The sequence below is a fragment of the Stegostoma tigrinum genome, chromosome 29, assembly GCF_030684315.1.
Source record: "Stegostoma tigrinum isolate sSteTig4 chromosome 29, sSteTig4.hap1, whole genome shotgun sequence".
In the NCBI taxonomy this organism is placed as follows: domain Eukaryota; kingdom Metazoa; phylum Chordata; class Chondrichthyes; order Orectolobiformes; family Stegostomatidae; genus Stegostoma; species Stegostoma tigrinum.
The window spans coordinates 19,193,069-19,214,377 of NC_081382.1; the positions used below are offsets into that span (position 1 = coordinate 19,193,069).

General features: G+C 41.6%; 1 protein-coding gene across 5 annotated transcripts in view; it reads right to left on the reverse strand.

Moving 5' to 3' along the window:
* The window catches only part of akna (AT-hook transcription factor), a 152,439-nt gene that overhangs the window by 42,760 nt on the left and 88,370 nt on the right, over window positions 1-21,309 (reverse strand). For all 5 annotated transcript variants that reach the window (XM_048558752.2, XM_059638127.1, XM_059638125.1 and 2 more), the window contains 7 exons: window positions 18,123-18,280; window positions 15,570-15,629; window positions 12,934-13,067; window positions 10,459-10,702; window positions 8,983-9,134; window positions 4,611-4,796; window positions 3,896-4,154 (listed from right to left, as the gene is read on the reverse strand). In XM_048558752.2, coding sequence (XP_048414709.1) covers window positions 3,896-4,154; window positions 4,611-4,796; window positions 8,983-9,134; window positions 10,459-10,702; window positions 12,934-13,067; window positions 15,570-15,629; window positions 18,123-18,280 — 1,193 coding nt within the window. The remainder of the gene's footprint in view (window positions 1-3,895; window positions 4,155-4,610; window positions 4,797-8,982; window positions 9,135-10,458; window positions 10,703-12,933; window positions 13,068-15,569; window positions 15,630-18,122; window positions 18,281-21,309) is intronic.

Below are 21,309 nucleotides of genomic sequence, written 5' to 3' on the forward strand. Positions count from 1 at the left end.
TCAAATTGAACTCCATTGCTTCAGAATGAACTACTGCACTTTCAGAACATAACATAAAATGCTATCATATTGTGGTCGTTCATCATCTTTCACAACAAGATCCCTAATTAGCCCTTTTTGTTGTTACATAATACTAGATCTAAAACAGCATCTCCTCTTGTTGGCTCATCTATGTTCAGAAATACATTCCTAACACAATCCAGAAACTCATTCTCTACAGTTTTAGTGCTCAGTTTGTTTACCCAGTCAATTTCAGATTGAAGTCATCCATGATAGCTGTTATGTCCATGCTGTATCGTACCCCAAACAATCGCCACGATCTAACTGCTAATAAATAGCTCCAACCAATCTCTGCTGTCATTTGTTGTTTCTTAATTGCACCCAAGAAATTTCACACATTTTTCAGAAATTGCTGGAGAAACTCAGCAGGCCTGGCAGCTTCTGTGGAGAGACATCAGATTTAATGTTTCGGGTCCCGTTCTCAAGAAGGGTCCACTGGACCTGAAACATTACCTCTACTTTCTCTCCAAGACATTGCCAGACCTGCTGAGTTTTGCCAGCAATTTCTGCTTATGCTTTTGATTTCCAGCATCTGTTTAGTGTCCACACATTGTTCTTCTGATAAGAGATCCTCTCTTATTAACACATTGATCCCATCCCATATCATCAGTGCAACTCCACCTCCTTTTCCTTCTTAAACAACAAGTATCTTTGAAATATTCCACATCCTGATCATCTTGCAGGCATACTCCTGTGATGGCAATTAGATCAGACCCATATTTGTGCCTTCAGATTGTCGACCAATGCTACATGCACTCAGGTAGAGAGCTCTTTACACTGTCTTTTTGACATTATTCCCTTTTTGAAGCATACTCGAAGCATGGCTTTGTTTGCCCTTCCTTCCAGTCTCCTTAGCATCTTTACCAACTTACCTAACATCATGGTGCACGTAGCTGCAGCTAATAAACCCCAGTGGTTCAAGAAGGCAGCTCTCTACTGCTGTCTCCAGGGCAATAACAGATTGGCAATAAATGTTGGGCCCAGTCAGGAAAGCCAACCTCCCCTAAATGGATATGAAAAGCCCTGCAAGCTTTCTGTCAGGATGTGAAAGTTGACTGGATTTACTTGCAATCAGGCAGTTGATTGGTTGCTGGCCTGTTTTCAATTCGTATCAATGACAGAATGACAAAGTTGAGGCTGCTGAGGGCTGGCCTTCCACTGCCTGGCAAACCCAGAATTTGCTGGTGCTAAGGAGGCGGCCATGTTTGCTGCTAGTACAACAGCTCCCAGACTCTTAGGTTAGAAGGTCGCCCGCAGAAAAGGCAGGTGTCAGTCGGGGAAGGAGAAGTAAAGGTTTTTGTTTATTTCATGCAACATGGATCTCATTGGCAAGGCCAAGCATTTGCCACTCATTCCTCACAGCCTTTGACTATGTTACCTTTTCAGAGAGCAGTCAAGTGTTAACTACATTGCTGCAGGTCTGAAGTCACATATAGGCCACACCAGATAAGGAGAACAGATTTCTTTCTGTAAAGGACGATAGCAAACTAGTTTTTATGAGAATTGATAACAATTCTCACAGTCATCATTAATAGCACTAGCTTTATAGTCGCAGCGTATTAGTTAATTGACTTTAAATTCCACCAGCTACAATGGTGAGATTTGGACTGGTGATCCAGTGAATTAGGAACAAAAACAGAAGTTTTGCTGGAAAAACTGAGGAGGTCTGGGAGCATCTGTGAAGAAAAAAATCAGAGTTAATGTTTCCGGTCAGGTGACCCTTCCTCAGAACCTGTGAATTAGTCTGGCTTTCTGGAGGCGTAGTCCAGTCACGGTATCATTATGCCACCACCTCCCTAGGCTAAAGAGGTGAGGGTTTCAATGGAGGATGGCTCTTAGGAGTCACCTCTCTGCCTTACTTCCAGGTTCTTGGTTGTGCACAGATCGAAGCATCCACCTGTGTACCCATATCCTGCTCTCGCTGATGATCCAGCGTGTGCATTAATTCTTTCTTGACCCAGCTGGACTTAAAACAATTGTGGCCGAGATGGGAAAAGGCCTCAAAGTGATCACCAAACCTCATCATGGACTTCCAAAACCCCGTAGCACCACACCAAAACGGCTTTCAGCTCCCGCTTCAAAATGACTAACCTGATCTCAGCGGAAGCAGGTTCCATACTAGGTGTTTCTGATCCACAATAAAAATGGGCACAGCAAAATGGTGCAAGGTAGGGAGTGCAGATAAATTTCAGGTTTCTTCCAAATGGAAACTAAATTGCGACCACTCACACACTGAAACTTGTCTCCGCATCCTGCTTAAAAATTTAGTCCACATGGTCTGACAGAAGTCACCCACTGAAGGCCTGCACATATCATATATAGATTATATCTGGTAGGGATCTCATGATGCAGTGATACTGTCCCTATCTCTGAGCCAGGAAGCCCATGTTCAAGTCCTACCAGCACCAGTGGTGTTTCATAATATCTTTGAACAGGACTATGACCATGTGCTGGAAAATTAGATTACAATAATTAAATGCTTGGTTTTGACTGGCACAGAGTTGATAGGTCAAGGGGCCTTTCTCTGTGCTACAGACTTCTGTGACTCTGAACAGGTTAATTAGAAAATAACTGCATAGCCAGAAAAACTGTTCACCACTCTCCAACCTTCAGTATCCAATTCAAAGCAGAATTCAAACAGAGTTTGATCCTTTCTCAGATTAAATGTTTCCCTATGAAGCTTGAAGACTGTTCAGTGGATGCCTGGCAGGTCTCAGATTTTGCCTTGCAGTCACTCTGCAACAGAAATTTCAAACAGCTCCCAGCTCGATACTGGGAAATTGTATTGACATTCTCCCTTTAGTCAGTGTCACAATTTCTGCACATGGCAATGTTGGATGTGTAGCAGAATATCCCTGTAGTATTTGGTTGATTTTCAATTGAGGCTGCCAGGGCAGTCAAAAAAACAAAATGACCACTGGGGGGCACCATTTAAATAGAGGCAAATTCCAAAACCAACAGCACCACAAACTAGTTCAGAGACACTAGGAACTGCAGATGCTGGAGAATCTGAGACAACAAGGTGCAGAGCTAGATGAACACAGCAGGTCATGCAGCATCAGAGGAGAAGGAAGGCTGATGTTTCGGGCCTAGATCCTTCTTCAGAAAAATTTTTTTCTGAAGAAGGGTCCAGGCCCGAAACATCAGCCTTCCTGCTCGTCTGATACTGCTTGGCCTGCTGTGTTGATCCACCTCTGCACCTTGTTATCTCAGCACCACAAACTATGTCCGATTATGAAACCGAATGAGCAACAAATACTATTCGTTAACTAGACTCTGGCTCGGAACTCAGAACATAAAAAAAGGAAAATGTTCACTGAAGTTTAGTCTGTCGTTTTCAAGATGGTTTTAAGTATGATCACTAATGACTTGCACATCTCTGTGTTGTACTTACTATCTGGACATTGAGGAACCTCTGTAGACCCATGCACCGTGCTATTTTAACTTGTAGTAATGAATAGTAAACCTCAAGCTTGGAAGCTGTGCATGTAGCTCTGACATACTCAACTGCCAGAAAGTCATTGATATAAAAAGTAAAACAATATAGGTCTATGTATAAATGGAAATGGGGTTTGGGTAATAACCTGTACCTGGAATGTAAACCTGTTTGTTTTCTATTCAGGTTTTGGAGTCCTGTTGTGTGTTTTGACATTTTTTTTAAAGGAGTTACTCATGTTTTTCTTACGTTTGAAATCACAGTTGGCCACAGTTACCTCTATTATCTTCCCCCTGCTTACAAACATCTAAATTGCTGAAGATTTGGTATCAAATCCATGTTCCTTTCCCCAACTAACAAAACCTTCCAGGCACGTCATATTGTAAGTGGTTGAGTTACCTCTAGAGAGATTAGTGTGGCTTGGTGCAAAGCTTTGCGAGACATGTCTTCGGGAGAAGCAATTCCATCCACATACGTCAGGCCTTTTCGACAAAAAAGGTCCTTCTTTTGCGAAGGGGAAGTTCCCTTCGAGCTGGGAAATCTGGTGCGTAGTCCGGTTTCAGTATCTGTAGGCAGCAACTCCTCTTGTTCCAGTCGTGGCCCGAAGCCGTCCTTGAAAGCATTACTGAGTGTCGTTTCCCATATTGTTGCTTTGTTCCTTTTCGTAAATGAAGAAAATGTCACTAGCCAATTGAAGCTCAGGAAAACTCAATAACAATGATTATACAAAACACTCAATATTAAAGGTGCTGTATTAATGAGGTGCAGTGTTGCATCAAATTCCGTTAAAACGGTCACTGATAAGAAATGGATAATTACCCTCGATGCCTTTAGCAGGAGAGAGTGGAATGCTTTAACTCCCCCTTCCAACTCAATTTTATTTTAGCCCCCTACCTTTCTCCCTCTCCTACAATGGTTTGCATTGCCTGGAATGGCCTTTAAATGTAAATTATTCAATTGGATTTGTGGGTGATTTACTAGTGGTGGTTAATACATGAAAAAAAAGTACTCTATGGGTTTGGAGATGGGAAAGAAAAATATTCAGTTGTGTCTAAGAGTACTTCCGAATATAAAAAATAGGGGCATTAACCTACTCAAAATGGTTCCTACTCACAGTTCTGGTGTGTCACTGCTGTATTTGTCCAGGTTGTCTTTAGAAGTCTTTATCCCTCCTTCTTGGATTAAGTCCATCATTCCCATCTCCTGAGCATATGCAGTAGGCGGTAGCTGAGGAGTCTCAGGGTTTTCCCTCTTTCTCTCAAGGCCAAGTGAAAGAGGTAAATCCTTAATGTTTTTACATCTGGAAAGCAGGAAGGAGACATGTTGTTTACAGGGAGAAGTAGGGAGGGTAAAGTTGCAAAGCCTTGAATTGAACTTCGGGACTCAGAATCTTGAACAGCCGGAAAGCACAAGCCAGTGAATGTTATCTCAGCATCGGGGGTTGACCACTACTGTTTTCTTATGCAAGTCGATCTCTGCTTGTGCTTTGGTAAAGATTCCAGAGCAGACAAGGCACAACATCACAATGTACAAGTACCTGCCTTGCCTTCAGTCTCTGCGTAGTGGAGTCAGTATACAGCAATATCAGTAATCTGAGACAGAAAATGTACATAAGCCTGTGATCATAGAATCCCTGCAGTGTGGAAATAGGCCAATCGGCCCAACAGGTCTACACTGGCCCCCCCCGAAAACCATCCTACCCAGAGCTACCCCTGTACCCTTTCCCTGTAACCCTGCATTTCCCATGGCCAATCCACCTAACTTACACAACCCTGGACACTATGGGCAAGTTAGCATGGCCAATCCACCAACCAGCACATCTTTGGTCTGTGGGAGGAAACCCGCACAGACGCAGGGAAAATGTACAAATCCCACACAGACAGGCACCCCAGGGTGGGATCGAACCGGGGGCCCTGGCACTGTGAGGCAGCAGTGCTATTCACTGAGCCATGGTGCCACCCCGATGTTACTGTCTGGTAAACAGTAGAGGTATAAACTCCAAGGTATCTGACTTAACAGAATCTGACCATCTATGGTACACATTACATAGACAGAAAATTACAAACGGCTTCAGTATGTGCCATCCTCACAACATACTGCAGCAACTCTTCAGGTCACTGCTTTTAATGACTTAGAATGATAAAGCCACTTTAAGAATACCAATCTCTAACATTATATTGATTGGACAGCAGATTTTTGAAATATTAAGTGTTCTTTACAAAAATATTAGGCACATATAAGAGATCCTCATTCTTTTTTAGGAATGTTCTCTCATGTATACTTCCCCATTGGGTAATACAGGAGAAGTGGTGGTCAGACCGATTAGCAGCGCATGGGGATAGAGTACACAATTACACCTGTACTCGGTATGCCTGGGGCTTGGAGGTTAAAATCAGGAGATGACGGTTTAAGTAGGTAGGTAGCTTGGGGATTTCAGCAAGTTCAGAGCATGTGGGATTAATGCACAGGGGTGCCAAATGAGGAGTATGTACATTTGAGGGTTCACCAAGCCTAAGAGGCTGAGCCTGAGATTCACTGTGAAGAGTGACTGCTGTGACATGTGGGAAATAGCACATGTATAATGGCTGCTACCACAACCGGGGCAGGGAGGGGTGTAACTACTTTGCTCTGAGAGTGGGGGAGTTTCAATTTTGGGCGATGTGAGATTGTTCAAAGGGCAATACCTACAAGCACATTCTATACATTCTATATAAAGCCTAGGCATTAACCTCCTGTGTGCAGATCAAGTCCTTGTCCCTGCATCTTTGATCCTGTATGTGGTTCCTCCCCTGGCTGGATGTCTACTAACACTGCTCTGTCTCGCTCTGAGGAAGGGTCAGCTGGAATGAGCTCAAGGTCCACCATCCCCCTGTTGCCTTGCTGTTGTTTAGAGCAATGAAGTACAGGTCCATGTGTATTCCAGCAGTCCCTGAAACTGATGGAGCTGGCTCTCCATGGCAGACACCAACCTGTCCAAGGAGACTGCACGTCTGAGGCAGCAGAGTCCCAAATGCATTGCTGCAGCCCTTGTGCCCCACCGAAGGTGCCTGCTGCTCCTGGGTCGTTGTGTGCACTCATATGGAGTTGCTAATGTGTAACACCACGGGGTCCTCTCCTGTCTGGTCTGGAGCAGGTTCCTGGTCAATGCTAGTCCTCTCTACCTCAGCGAGCTGCAGTGATGTGGCAGTGATGTGTGCACTAGCATGTGCCCCGACCCTAATCTCACTACCATACATCTTGAGGTGTCCGTCTCTGCTCTGGTGGATGTTGGGAGGGGTGGGGGGTGGGGAAGAGAGAGAATGCAAAACAAGCAGCCTTGCTGCTACTTCCTTGGAGAGATCTGTTCTCCCTTCCTCAGACAAGGAGGAAGCCATGTCTAGCAGTGCCACCCTCTAGTAATGATACTCGTATCAGCAGGAGATAAAAGCGACAATGCATCATGAACAAGTGACACATTAAGAATACACTCTTGGTAAGGGTAACAGGGGAGTACACAGCAGTGGACAATGCTTCTTACTTGGTTGCCAAGACATGGATATTTCTGCATCCCTATGCGAGCCTTCCTAGTTCCCACCAGTGATGGTCAAGATCCTCTCCACATAGGGGATGAGGAGATGAATGTTTGGCTCCCCAACCACTCTGACCCAACATTTTGGGCCCTTTTATGGGCTGGCCTCTCCTGTAATGGGAGGAAATAAGGGAATTGAGTGAGATGGAAGTGGGTGACCCTGCCAGTTTGACCTGAGGTGCCACCCAGGTCAGTGCAATCGCAACCATGAATTCCACAGCAATGCTGCAAGGAGGACATGCAACCACTCTGTCTCTGCCAGGATAAGTGCCACCAATTTCTCTCTGCTGCCTTACACTCACTCTGACTTTAACACTGCACCCACCTCCCACCAAGACACTCCCACAATCACTATTGCACACTGATTCTTCCCTCACCCACTGTCATCCATCACTGTTAGTGAAGGTGCAGCTGGGAAAAAGAGATGAGATATCCCAAGTAAGTGAATAGGCAGCGGGTAGGCTATCCAGACTCAGATGGCTGAGACTTTGAGATAGATGACAGTGGGTGAGGGAAGAATCAGTGTGCAATAGTGACTATGGTGGGAGTCTTGGTGGGAGGTGGGTGCAGTGATAAAGTCAGAGTGAGTGTAAGGCAGCAGAGAGAAATTGGTGGCACTTATCCTGGCAGAGACAGAGTAGTTGCATGATCTCCTTGCAGCTTTGCTGAGTAGTTCATAGTTGAGATTGCACTGAGCTAGGTGGCACCTCAGGTCAAGCTGGCAGAATTTGGTGTTGTGTCCTGGGGGACATCAGGACAGCCTTACGCTGCTGTATCACTCCATCCCCCCAGGATCTCCAGGTGTCTGTCCACAAAGCATGGTGCCAACCTTCTTTGTCTGCCCTGTCTGTAGCCAATGTATCGAACCATGCCAGGCAGCTCTGGACTGCTAACCACCTGACCGGATGCACGATGGGCTTTTAAGCATGTTGCCAGTGCTAGGAATCCTGGGAACACCCTTAGTAGTGTGTACTTCCACCTCTGGCAAGTGGGAGAACTGGGCTAGCATAGAACCATGGAGAAGCCAAACATGTGCATGGCCCCAGTTAATGCAGACCACAGCCCAAGTAAACTTTCTAGGCCTTGCAGAGAGAAACCATTCATGAAAATGACATTTAGTCTTTTTCTGGTAGCATTCAGCTCTTGGTAGATCCACAAATTAAGATTCTGTGAATCTGTATTTTCTGCTAATTATGCAAATTAGGAGTCTTCTGATATGAAAATCTAAAACTTATTGAAGAACAAATACAAGCAAAGCAATAAGAAATAAGTCATATGAAGTTAGGAACGCTTTAGTATTCAATCTTCAATAAGCTCTCCTTCACATACATTGAATTCCAGTATAAGGGAATTATGAAACTGCTTTATGAAAATTACCTCTGAGTATTTATTTAACAGGAAACAAAATATAAAGAAAACTGTTACTGACACTCTAAAGTTATATAAATGCTCTTGTTGTTCAATGTGCCTGGAAACTGGGAAGATATTTTCAAATTGAGCTGCACAGAGGTGTCATTACATGTGCATGCGTAGGTGTTAGTGAGACTTGAACCAGCAAGAAAGATTCTATATTCAAATGTACCACAATCATGAAATGTTGTTTTCTTTGCTCAGGGACACTAGCGCTGCTCCACAAGAGCCCTACGAAACTGGAAGCAGATCTTCCATTAAGCCAGGAACAAAGCTTTGCAAGTTGGCTTGGCTGACTATTGCGACAAAATTGTTTGATGCATATGAGTTTCACCAGGATTGATCACTGCATTACGAGGAAAGTAACACGATTGAGACGTGTATTCTTAGCTGGAATTTCCTGAGGTTTCACAGTGTGATGTGCCATTTACAGACTTTCAAGTTCATTCACTTGATCTGGAAGGAGACTAATTAAAGGATTAGATGAGATAATCTTAACTGCACTCACTGCTCCAACAGCTGGTCAAAATTATCCTCCAGTTGCATCGTCTTGTGTTTCAAGGTTTCAGGAATGGCATCACTATCCTCACTTTCTCCACTCACTGAGCTCACCTCCACGTCGACCTTTTTATGTTGGAGTGCTGCACTCGGAACTGCGCTCTGCAGAAAACAAAAAAAAAACTCTTTCAAATGCCTCAGTGCAACACATGATGTTTAGATGTTTTTGGACAATGATATAATGGATCTTAAAACAGCTAAGAAAAGGCATTAGAAAGAAAATACTTCTCAGATCTGAAGCACATTGCAAAAAGCATCACAATATATGAAAAATACTTTTAGAAATGTAGTGACTCTTACAACATTGGCAAAACTGCAACTGATTTGTGCACAACCATGCCATGGAAACAATAAGATGATGACCAGGTGAGTCATTTATTTGTCTAGATTTAATAATAGCCAGTCACTGTGAGCATTTCTGTTTTTGGTTAAGTAGTGCTCCTTTACTTAATGTTTAGCAGACTAACAAAGCAAATCCCTTGAACATGTCTCCTCAGAGGATGCTATATTGATCTGGAATGGGCAGCAGAGATAATGATGAGTGAAATGGAGCGGTTTTAAACATTTTCAAATAATATTTCTGCTTCAAAATATTGGATAGTTCGCCTTTCTTCAGAAGTATTCACACTGTCCTCAATTACATAGGAAAAAAATCAGGTCAAAGAAACGAACAACAAACTAATCCTGGAAAGTTGGGGATCCTCCAGTATCTTTTCACTTCAGCTCATAGAAAAATGCTACCTATATCCTAGATCATTCCAAAAGAATTGTACAATCATCAACCCTGCTGTTATTTAGCAATAATTTGCTTCTGGTTTCACAAAATCTCAGAATTAAATGCCTTAAACTTGCAGTTCAATCCCTCTGGAGTCTTTCTCCCCTGGCCAACACCCAGTACAAAATCATCCACTAATTTGACATTTATCAAACATTGGTTTGCTATGCATTCTCCCCTCCGTTCTTTTCTCCACTGGGAACTTAAGATTCTTTACATTGAATAATTTTCTCCCAAATATTCTCCTCTTGTTCAGCTCTCTCTCCTCTTTTGAGGATGTCTCTGAACTCCACCTCTTTAGGAAAACTTCAGGTACTTCTCCTGATATCTTTCTTTGGCCCAGTGTTCATTTTCTTTTCCTTTTCCAACACCGTGTGTTGAGTTGCTTTTCTATGTAGAAGGTGCTGCATGATTTAAAGTAATGTCATTGCCAACATGAGGCACAGGGATGGAAATACACTGTGTATTCTCCCAAGTTGGGATTCAAAGAAAAGGAGCATGACTAACTGTAATTTGAGCTGTACTGAGAGTTATTGATGCTCATTATGTGGAAAGAAATGAATGAGTCTTCCAACTCAACTCTAGTGTCCCTCAATATGGAAAATACAAGTCAAATTCTTCACCTCATTACGGCAACGATATGAATCTTACCTCAGGTTTGAGATTCTGGACTGTGTCTACAAGCCTATGCGGGGCTGACGTTGGAGACTGAGCCATCGCTAATGGGGTTGGAATTGGAGTCTGAGGCACAGGGACAGGTGTTACCCATGAGTTGGGTTTTATGGACATATCGGGTTCATGCTCTGTTGCGGAATGGCTCTCTGGACGCTGGTCAATTTGTTCCTTCAGATCCTCCAAGTGCATTCCAAGCCGAAAAATATTCCCTTCCACTTCCCTAGGAGGCAAAATGTATATTCCACAATTGATTGAATATTACATGAATGTGCCTTAGATATTCTACTTTGAACTGCTTGCCTTCGGCATTAATTTGAATTACAAACTATAGTGTGAGAACTATTTTTGCCAAATTTCTGATACTGCTTCAATATTTTGCCAGACATAAATTAGCTGTGCCTTGTGCTCACTATACATCCTATTTCACACTGAATAAATTGGAATGTATCTGCATTTGAAGCAATAGTTATCCATTTAAGATTCCTAAAATTTTCATAATATAATCTAATAGCACTTGGTGAAGCAGTGAAATATCTTTAAAATTTTACTGTAGTGTGTGCAAATTTCCATTCTCTACGTGAACGTACATTTGCAATCATCTCACAAATCCCATGCTTGTGTTTGGGGAACATTTAATAGATTGGAAAGATTTTTCTGCCAAACTGCAGCTCTAATCCTTTAAGGGTGGCTTTCGTTGCCCAGTTTTTGGTGCTGGTGAGCTAGAGGAGTAGACAGCAAGCGACTGAAAGATAACAAAGAATGCTGTGTTGCCTCGAACTCGACAAGAATCTATTCAGTTCTGAGGAACGGTCACCGGACCCAAAACGTTAACTCTGATCTTCTGCCCACTGATGCTGCCAGACTTGCTGAGCTTTTCCAGCAACTTTTGTTTTTGCTTCTGATTCACAGCATCCACAGTTCTTTCGGTTTCTATTCATAAGACGTAGCTTGATGACCATATCAAAGAATATATTCCCAAACGCTTCGGCAAAGCCTTTAAATGCTTAAAAAGTGCTGGTTAGATCAAAAACACATGGGTAGTTACATGTTCTTTGAAATATTGTTCAATTTGAAAATATGCAAGTACTAATTCAATGAAAACTCCTAACAGGCTGAGAGTTCACATTTTACAAAGTTTAACATCAGCCTAAACCCCACTTGACTTGCATTAAACATCCCACTCAGGCTTCTTTTCATACAAACATTTCAATACTTTATATTTACCGATAATACATATGTTGTAACATCTTATTTATTAATTTTATCTGGTATCATCTCGCATTGTTGCGTTTCAAGACTGAGAATTAATTTTCAATTGTGTCTCTCCACTACCTTCATCCATATTAAACTCTTCACCTTGTAACTAGAATTGAGTGCAGAACTTTGCCTGACAATTTGCACAATCATGTTCTTTAGTTATTGGAACTCTATTTATGGTTTCTAGGAATAGAATAAACTCAATATTATCATAAAATTCACCAAAGTCACAATCAAAGGGGCTTTTGGGCCATTTTGAAGGTTGATGTTCCATGTAGATTATGGACTTGTTAACTCCCCTAGGCTGCATTCAGAATTGCAGTGCAATTATACTGTAAGTTCAGCAGTCCTAATGTATACAGTTAGCTTTTACCCCAAAGTTTCTACTCCAGACCGAGAAACATTCTTCTTTGGACCATAGAAAGATGATTTTTGTCAGCCATCTAAACTTTATTATTAAGTGCTGTCTTGCAATTTGATAAGGGCATCATGAACAAGTGCAAATTTGAAATTTCTATTGGTGTTATATGCAAGTGCAATGACATTTACAGTAGTCAAACAGGAGATTAATACGCATGCAGTATTTGCAATGATATATACTGGAAAAGGTGTCTGCAATTACTGAGATAATAAGGTGTAGAGCTGGATGAACACAGACAGCAGGCCAAGCAGCATCAGAGGAGCAGGAAGGCTGACACTTCGGCCTGAAGAAGGATCTAGGCCCGAATCGTCAGCCTTCCTGCTCCTCTGAAGCTGCTTGGCCTGCTGTGTTCATCTAGCTCTACACCTCGTTATGTCAGATTCTCCAGCATCTGCAGTTCCTACTATCTCTGTCTGCAATTACTGTTTAGTTGTATGATATCTCTTCCTCAATGATATGTATAGCATTATGAATAGATAAATGGCTGGTCACTATTCTGTGCAATACATTCACATTCATCAAAATCCCATTGTGACACATAGTTCAACTTGTATTTCTCAAAGGCGCCAATTTAATTTAGCATGCTATCATTAAATGGTGTTACATGCCTGACTCCTAAAGTCAGAAAAATCAGCTGATGTTCCAGATCTGTGTTCCTGCTCCAAATACTGATGGATATCCTAAACCTCTGACATGTTACGGGCTAAGAAATTCAATCCTGCATTGTCTTTATCATGATGATTCTCAACAGAAATTGGAATGGATCCATTTACCTGTTAGGATCAAATTCCCCAATAATGTAAGAGTTGCTGCAGGCATCCTTGAGTTGGAGCCCACGATGCTCTTCTCGGGCATGTAGATATCCTCTCTCCAGTGCATCCTGACCTTCCTTCAAACTCTCTAGTGCCTGAAAATAAGGAACAGAAATGAAAATGAGAAAATAAGTGTTTACTACCTACTACCAGCTTACCGCCTTCCGATGCAAAAAGTCCAGACATCTGATATATTTGAATCTTGCAATTTTCATAAATGCTGTCATCATGATTACCTGTGTTTTGAATGAACTGTATTTAAATAAGCAAATAAAAATACTGAGATTAGCCCAGCCTAGTTAAGCATGATGCGCTAATTCCAAGAGACAGGACTCCAAAATATATTTTAAAGTTGTAACATTTTTAATTCTCTTATGGAACATAGGTGTCGCTGGCTGCCCTTGAGAGGATGGTGGTGAACTGCCTTCTTGAATCACTGCAGTTTATATCCTGTCGATAGACCTACAATTCACTTTGGGAGGGAATTTGTATATAGGTTACATACAATCTCATTGTTAGTCATTCGTTCAGGTAATTTACTATGTCCAGCAGGAGATACCTTTGAAACTATTCAGACTCTATTAGTAACAATGAATGCCACCCCTGCAACTCCTCATATACAATCTCTAAAAGTAAAATTGTTTACACAACTGAACAGGAAACCTCGCTTGAATCCTTGAAAAAAAATGCAATCACACAATCATCAGGTCAAAGATTGCTTTTATGTTTGGAGGTCATAACTAAACTGTTCTTGAAGCTTAAAATCAAATTATTGCCAGTGTCTGTAAAACTGCCAGCAGTCTCCAGGAAACATTTTCTTCACGTTTTAATAAACATTCAATTACCCCTTCCGTGCCTAATACGTGTCAACATTATCAGATGCTCTCTCTCCTCAGCTACTGTTCCAACTTTTCAAAGCTGCATCCATCATCTCACAGCTTAAACTTTCAATTCTTGCACTGTCGCACATCCTCAACATCTCTTAGTTTTGAAATTCTGGAATCACTTCATTCCTTGCTCACCCATTGTGCCATTATCTGCTTCCAGCTCTCAGATTTGCTTTGTCGCATTGATATATGATTTTGGACTACTTAGTTTTGAATTCCATCATCTGACTTAATGACATGGGACTTGTGTGTATTGGAATGGTTTCAAAAGAAAAAGGAAAGAAAACATTGACTTAAAATGATCACATACATTATCCGTCCACATGTCAACATGAATCGGATAATATGAGGTAGGATAAAAATTAACATTAAAATTAACATTTTATCCAAAGACAACAAAGCCAGCCAGCAAGGAAGCACCCAGCCCAACCCCTGACAGGATTGAAAAGTCCCTCGTCTTCTAATTTTGCTTCTTAAACTAAAATTTTGAAGCATATTTTCCATATGATTAGATTTCCCACAGTGTGGAAACAGGCCCTTCGGCCCCACAAGTCCACACCACCCCTTGAAGCATCCCACCCAGACCCATCCGCCTATAAGTCACACACTGCTGAACTCTACGGGCAATTTAACATGGCTGATCCATCTAGCCTGCACATCTTTGGACCGTGGGAGGAAACTGGAGAACCCGGAGGAAGCCCATGCAGATGCAGGGAGAATGTGCAAAATCCACACAAACAGTCACCCGAGGCTGGAATCGAACCCGGGTCCCTAGCACTGTGAGGCGGCAGTGCTAACCACTGAGCTGCCGTGCCGCCCTGTCAAAAGCAACAATCTTTCTTGATTCAGGTAATAATCAACCATGGTTCAGTTGGAAGGACACTCATCGCTGAGTCAGAAGGGTCCAGGGTCCAAGGTCCAAGTTCCATTTCATGACTTAAGCATAAAAATCAAGCCTGACACTCAAGTGTCGAACTGTTGGAGTGCTGCATTGTTGGACATGTAATCTTATAGAAGAGACATTTAACCACAGACCATATCCTACCCCTGAGGTGATGGTAATGAACCCATGTTACAATCTGGAATAACTGCAGGGGAATTATACTTGGTGTCCTGGCCTATATTTACACCTTAATCAACATCATACACAAAGACTGGTTCTGCTCACATTGCCATTTGAGGCAACTTGCTGTATTCTCTGCATTGCAACAGTGCTACAATAGTATCTCATTGACTGCAATTTGCTTTGAGACTTCTTGTGGTCATGAAAGCACTGTGTGCATGCAAATCTTGTTTTTTAGTCTGGAGAGAGCTAACCCTTAGGAATTCAAAATAATCCTGCTCACTGACAATGAATGTGTGGTATTTCTAGTACAGAGTGCCTATGCTATATAAACATTTTACCTCCAAACATGTTCAACAACACAAAAGCATTCACTTTGTAATAAAGATTGGTCTTTACCGAATATATCTATATTATATTTCATCCTTTAACAACTGGTTGTTGTTCATATCACTTTAGCATTGCCATCCAGCATTCCGCAGATGTTTACATTCAAGAGCAGAGGAAAGGGAAAAGAAAGTTTAGCTTTCAATTCCATTTCTGTTTCAAAACTCACCTGATCATTAGAGGGGCTGAATGCAGTGACTGTGAAATGGTACAACACACAGTTCAGGCTGAGCAGTGGTTCAGGCTCCTCAGCCACTTACCTTTTGTTGGGCAACTGGTGCCACTTTCCTTGCCTTAAGCAACCCTTCGAATCCATCCATCTGTTGGAGGGAGAGAAACCACAAATCCACATGTCATTCAGACAGATTAATTGAAATATACAAGACAAATAAAAACAAGGTGGTTGTCATGAGATGGAATACGATGGTGGTCAACTTTGACTGAGCACATTTTAACAAAAGACACACTCTCTCTTCAGTGTGCTATTCTGGATGGCTGCAGTTTAAAAACTCTTTCATGGGTGTTGCTGTTTGTGGCCCATTCCCAATTACCCCAGAAGTGAGTGATTTGTTTGGCCTTTCCAAAGGGCTTTGCTGGTCATCAAATTTCTTTCACCTGGGACCCTGAATATGAGCAGAGAAGGGAAATGTTTAAGTTGCTATTGCGCTCGGAAATACAGTCCTTGGGCTTATTATTCAGTTTCACCAGCTGGACATAGAATTGGTGAAGCCGATCACCCAGCGGTGACTAACATAGTCTCCATTTCAGGATAAAATTGAAAATAGGAAGGTTCAATAAATGAACACATGATTCGCTGATTACCCCACCTAGAATTGAAGGAGCATTAGTTTTGTACAGGCAACCACTGTCCACAATGTGCAAGAATAAACCCTTCAGTACTTTTTTTAATTTCACTTTTCTGTTTTTGCTTTATCCTACATTACAACAGTGACTCCAATTCAATAATACTTCATTGGTTGTATGTGACTTTGAGAATGGGTTAGTCTGACATCAGTCGTGGGGAAAATACTAGAGTCCATTATAAAAGCATTAAGGGCACTCAGCAAACATTGAAAGGATTGGGGACAGTCAGGGCAGTTTCAGAAAAGGGAAATTATCCTTGGACAAATCTACTGGCATTTCATGAGGATGTAACTAGTGGATTTGATAAGGGGAAGTCAGTGCACGTGGTTTACTTTGACTTTCAGAACACTTTCCATAAGCTCCCACACAGGAAAATAGCATGTACAATGCACATGGGACTGTGGGTAATGTATTGAGATGGACAGAGAAAGGGTCAACAGACAGAAAACAAGGAATGGAATAAAACAAAAACCTGCAGATGCTGAACATATGAAACACAAAACAGGTATTGCTGGAGAAACTCAGCAGATGTGGCAGCACCTGTGGAGAGGGAACACAGTCAACATTCGAATCTAGTGACCATTCTTCAGAAAGCAACAGGAAAAAATGAGTCTTTTTCCTTCTTTCACGGACTGTGACCAGTGGGATCCAACTATTCACGAAATATTGATAATTTAGATAGAGGAACTAAACATATTATCTCCAAGTTTGCAGACGACACAAAGCTGGTTGAGAGCCTGAACTGTGAGGAGGACGCAGAAGTGTTTCAGTGTGATTTGGATTTGAGTGAGTGAGTAAATGTACGGCAGATGAAGTATAGCGTGGATAAATGCGAGGCAGCAAAAACAGGAGGTACATTATTGTTTGAATAATGATAAATTGGGTAAGGGGGAAGTGCGACAAGATCTGGATGTCTTTTGACAGCGATCGCTGGAAGTAAGCCTGGAGCTGTAACAGGCAGTGAAGATGACAAATGGTAAATTGGCTTTCACTGTGAGAGGATTTGAGCACTGGAGCAGGACTATCTTGCTGCTATCGTACAGAGAGTTGGTGAGACTTCATCGAGAGTATTGTGTGCAATTTTGATATCCTTATCTGAGGAAAGATTTACTGACAATGGAAGGAGTGCAACAAAGGTTTACCAGACTGATTCCTAAGGTGGCTGGACTGGGTGTATGAAAATAGACTCACCAGTGAGGACTACAGTCACTAGAGTTTAGAAGAATTGGGGAATCTCACAAAAACCTATAAAATTCTAACGGGGTAAATGCAGGAATGTTTCCAATGACCAGGGTGTCCAGAATCAGAGATCACAGTTTAAGTATATTGGGTAGTCCATTTAGGACATAGATGAGGATAAATTTCTTCATCAACATGTTGAGCCTGTGGAATTATCTGTTTACAGAAATCGGTTCAGGCCAAAAAATCTAATATTTTCAAGAAAAAGTTTTAAATACTTCTTAGTGCTGAAGGGATCAAAGGGGCTGGGGAGAAATCAGGAACAAGGTAATGGGTTGGATGACCAGTCATGAACGTATGGAATGATGGAGCAGGCTCGAAGCGCCAAATGGCCTATTCCTGCTTCTATTTTCTGTGTTTCCATGAGATTACCAGAGATCATAAAAAGCAGGAAATAAATGCAGGTCTTTCTCGTTCCTTTATTTCTGCTTCTTGAAACACCTATACTTTCTAAAAGCTATTTCAAATATGCTCATCTATTGTAAGACAGTCATTATAAGAATTGTTCGTCTGCTTTCAATGGGAATTCTTTTAATGGATGTGTCACTCAAAATCAAAAAGGAACTGTTACAGCATAGGCATCGTAGGTTCAAATATCTTAATTGATGATAGAATGTTGGAATTTTGAGTATTTAATGTGAGTGAAATGATTATTGCAAGATTACTTTTAGTATTGCAGCAAGAAACGTTGTTACATCAATTGCACTCACCTGCTTTTGCAATGCCTCTGCCTGTTGGGCTAGGGCCCATGTCAGACACTCCCCTGCTGTAGGCTCCACAATAGATGGGCCTTGCGTTGAAGGCAAAGTAGTACGTGATGTACTGGCAACTTCCATTTCTTCACCCTTTTCTGTTACTGAGGGACATTCTGAAAACAGAATTCAGGCAAAGAACTCAATATCCCTAAATTAATTCCTTTAACAGCAACAATGACGTTAACAAAAGAAGGTATTCTAGTCATTCTTGGTTCAGGAGACTTTCCAGGAACTGGGGTCATTTGGCTATTGACGACTGGAAACAGACAATGGTATAATGGCAAAGTTTCTGGCTTGATGTTGTGAGGACAAATACCATCAGATGGTGGGATTTGGATTTGATGAGGGGAGTCACAAAGCAGGAACATTATGTGAGGTGACATATTGCTGAGCCTACAACTGGAATTTAAATGCTACATATCTAATACAGTAGTCCAAAGGGGTCTCCAAGGCTCCATTTGCCATGTCCTTTTCATCAGAATCAGATTATAGGAATTGTGCAAAGTACATCCATGTAAAGATGTTGGCTTAGTTGCAGATGTAGGTTGAGTTAAACCATGCCTTGAGCATAGTTAACGGCCAGGACTGGGAGCTCAGTAATTGGGACCCAGAGCTATAGGTGGCCTGCTCTGGGTGGCCTGGGAACTGGGGAGCAGCACGGAATCCACAAGTTCTACCCCTGCCCCTGACACCAACTACCACTGAAAGAGGACCTCAGTATCCATCAGTCTCAAATATTCACTGTCGTAATAGAGCGGAACATCAAGGCTGAGAATTGTGTACTCAGTAGAGAAGAGATTTGCAAAAAGCAGTGTAAAACTGAAATTACTGTTTGAGTAAAGGCAATGTATGCACTTGTAAAGCAACCACTTCTTAAAAAAAACATCCCTTTTCCCTCTGGCAACATGTCACAATGATGTGGTAATCAGATTTTCCATACCTGCTTGGGAGAAGTTAACTTCTACAAATTTCTATGGAGAGCGAAGCAGCAAAATGAAACTGACTTCCATTCAGCTTTTGCACTGAAAACATCTTTAGTCTGCCTGTTTACACTCAATTATGCCTCCACTCACTTAAGATATGCAGTGTACCTTGAATGAAGAACATAGGCAAAGACCCTTGCTGATCCTGAAGGACCACTTGCTGAGAGATCTAGTGAATTCTATTGCGAAAGCATTATTGCTCTCCATATGCAATTGATTTAATGGGGACTCTCAATTTGGAACAGCAGATGATTCCATCTAAGTTGCCTCCACACAGCTAACCACATTAAAGAATTCTCACAACCAACAATACAATGGAATAGAAAGCATTACAGTCAAATTGTTTTTAAAACATTCTACAGGAAGCAAAACAAAGGTTTTGACACTCATGGATGGAGTAGAGCAGAAGTAGTGAAAAAATTTGCTTAAAAATTAGTTTAAAAATGTGTAGTAATTAACATAGTAGATATTAAATAACATTCCACAACTGTAAAATAATTTTGTTCCAGGATTAGGTAAGTTCATTAAAGCTACGACACAAATCATTGATTAAAAACTCAAATGCATTTGATTGGACAAGATGCAACTTTTAATGGAGTTTCCAACAGGGATGTATTTTTTATTCATTCATGGAAAGTGATCGTCATTGGCTCAGCCAGCATTTATTTATCCCTAATTTATCCCTATCCTACTACTCCTTGTACCCTGTCCTATTTGCAAGCTCTAAAAGTATGTTGTACTGGGCAAGGGTTGTTTGAGGTAGTTCATGGCCTTGAATCCTCCTCTGTCTTGAGCCTATCGAGCAATGGTGATTGTGAAGGCACCACCGTAGAGTATCCACAGAAGAGTTACCACATTGCTGTGCGCCTTGAGTCATATGCAGACCAGGCCTGGTCAATATTTGATCTCTTAAAGGCCTTAACCTGGGGCAAAGCAAGAGGTAGCAGATGCAGATAGCTATCTCCCTGTTGCCAGTCTGACTGATTATGGGCTCTTTCTGCAATCTTTCATGCCCATACTCCAGAGTAGAAGATTGCACCTGTTTGATGATGTTTTTGTTTTCCTCATTATAATGGATTGGGTCATGTCTGGGCTCTGTGGAACAGAGCTGCTCTCATTGTTTCATCCCAAGCAGTGAATAGAGAACTCACTGTTCCTTGTATAAGACTGATTCAGACTGTGCCTCGTTTTGGTCTCCTCACATCGGCAAGATAATTGAGGCTTTGGAAAAGGAGCATCAGAGGGTCTCAATTAATACCTAGTTTAAAGCAACTTGGTATCCAGATAAGTTAAAAGAGCTGCATCTGTAAATTTTAGAAAAGTAAGCAATGGAGCAATAACATTTTTATTAACATGTGGGCCCATTGGGCAGCATCACAGTCTCTAGGGGCAAAATTAGAGACTGGATGGTGGGTAACTTTCCTTTCCCAGACAGTAATGGAGCTGTAAAGCTGGTTTCATGTTCATGCTGTGTCTTCTTTTGCTGTGTCTTCTGATTGCTGTAACGCATTGAAAGAGACTGAATTCTGGCTAGGGCGAAGATCTGCTCTTGCAAGGGGTAGATATCCTGTGACACCGTCTCCTAGACTAGTTTAAATCAATGAAATGGGTCAAAATCAAACTTTCTGGATCTTTTGCTCAAACTATCCTCAGCTTTATTTGGTTTTGTTTTTAAATCTTTCTTTGGATGGAGTTGTGAAGGACTGTGGACAGCGAGGAAGGAGCGTGTCTAACTCACAATTACATGGGATAAGCTAGATAGCCCAGCCAGACTATTTCTGTCCATTATCTCTATTTGTCATAACAGATTTCTGCTCACAAGAGTTAACTATCCTTTGGTGATCGCAATATAATCTCCACACCAAGACAGTGCCATAGAAGTGGAAATATTGAAGTAAAAATTTAAGGGAACAAAATAAAACTTCTAGATCAAAGATTTAATTTTCCACGTGCATCTGACAGATGATAATGCTGGAGAGGGAACAGAATATTTCCCATTTCAGATGTCCATTGTCACCAAAAGGCCATACAATCCAATAAAGAATCAAGCTTCCTTCACACTGCCCTAATCACAGAAGAATATCCCCACAATATACCATTGTGGCAACACTTACATTTGCTACAACTCTCATCCTGTTAAGGTGATATTGCCAATTCAT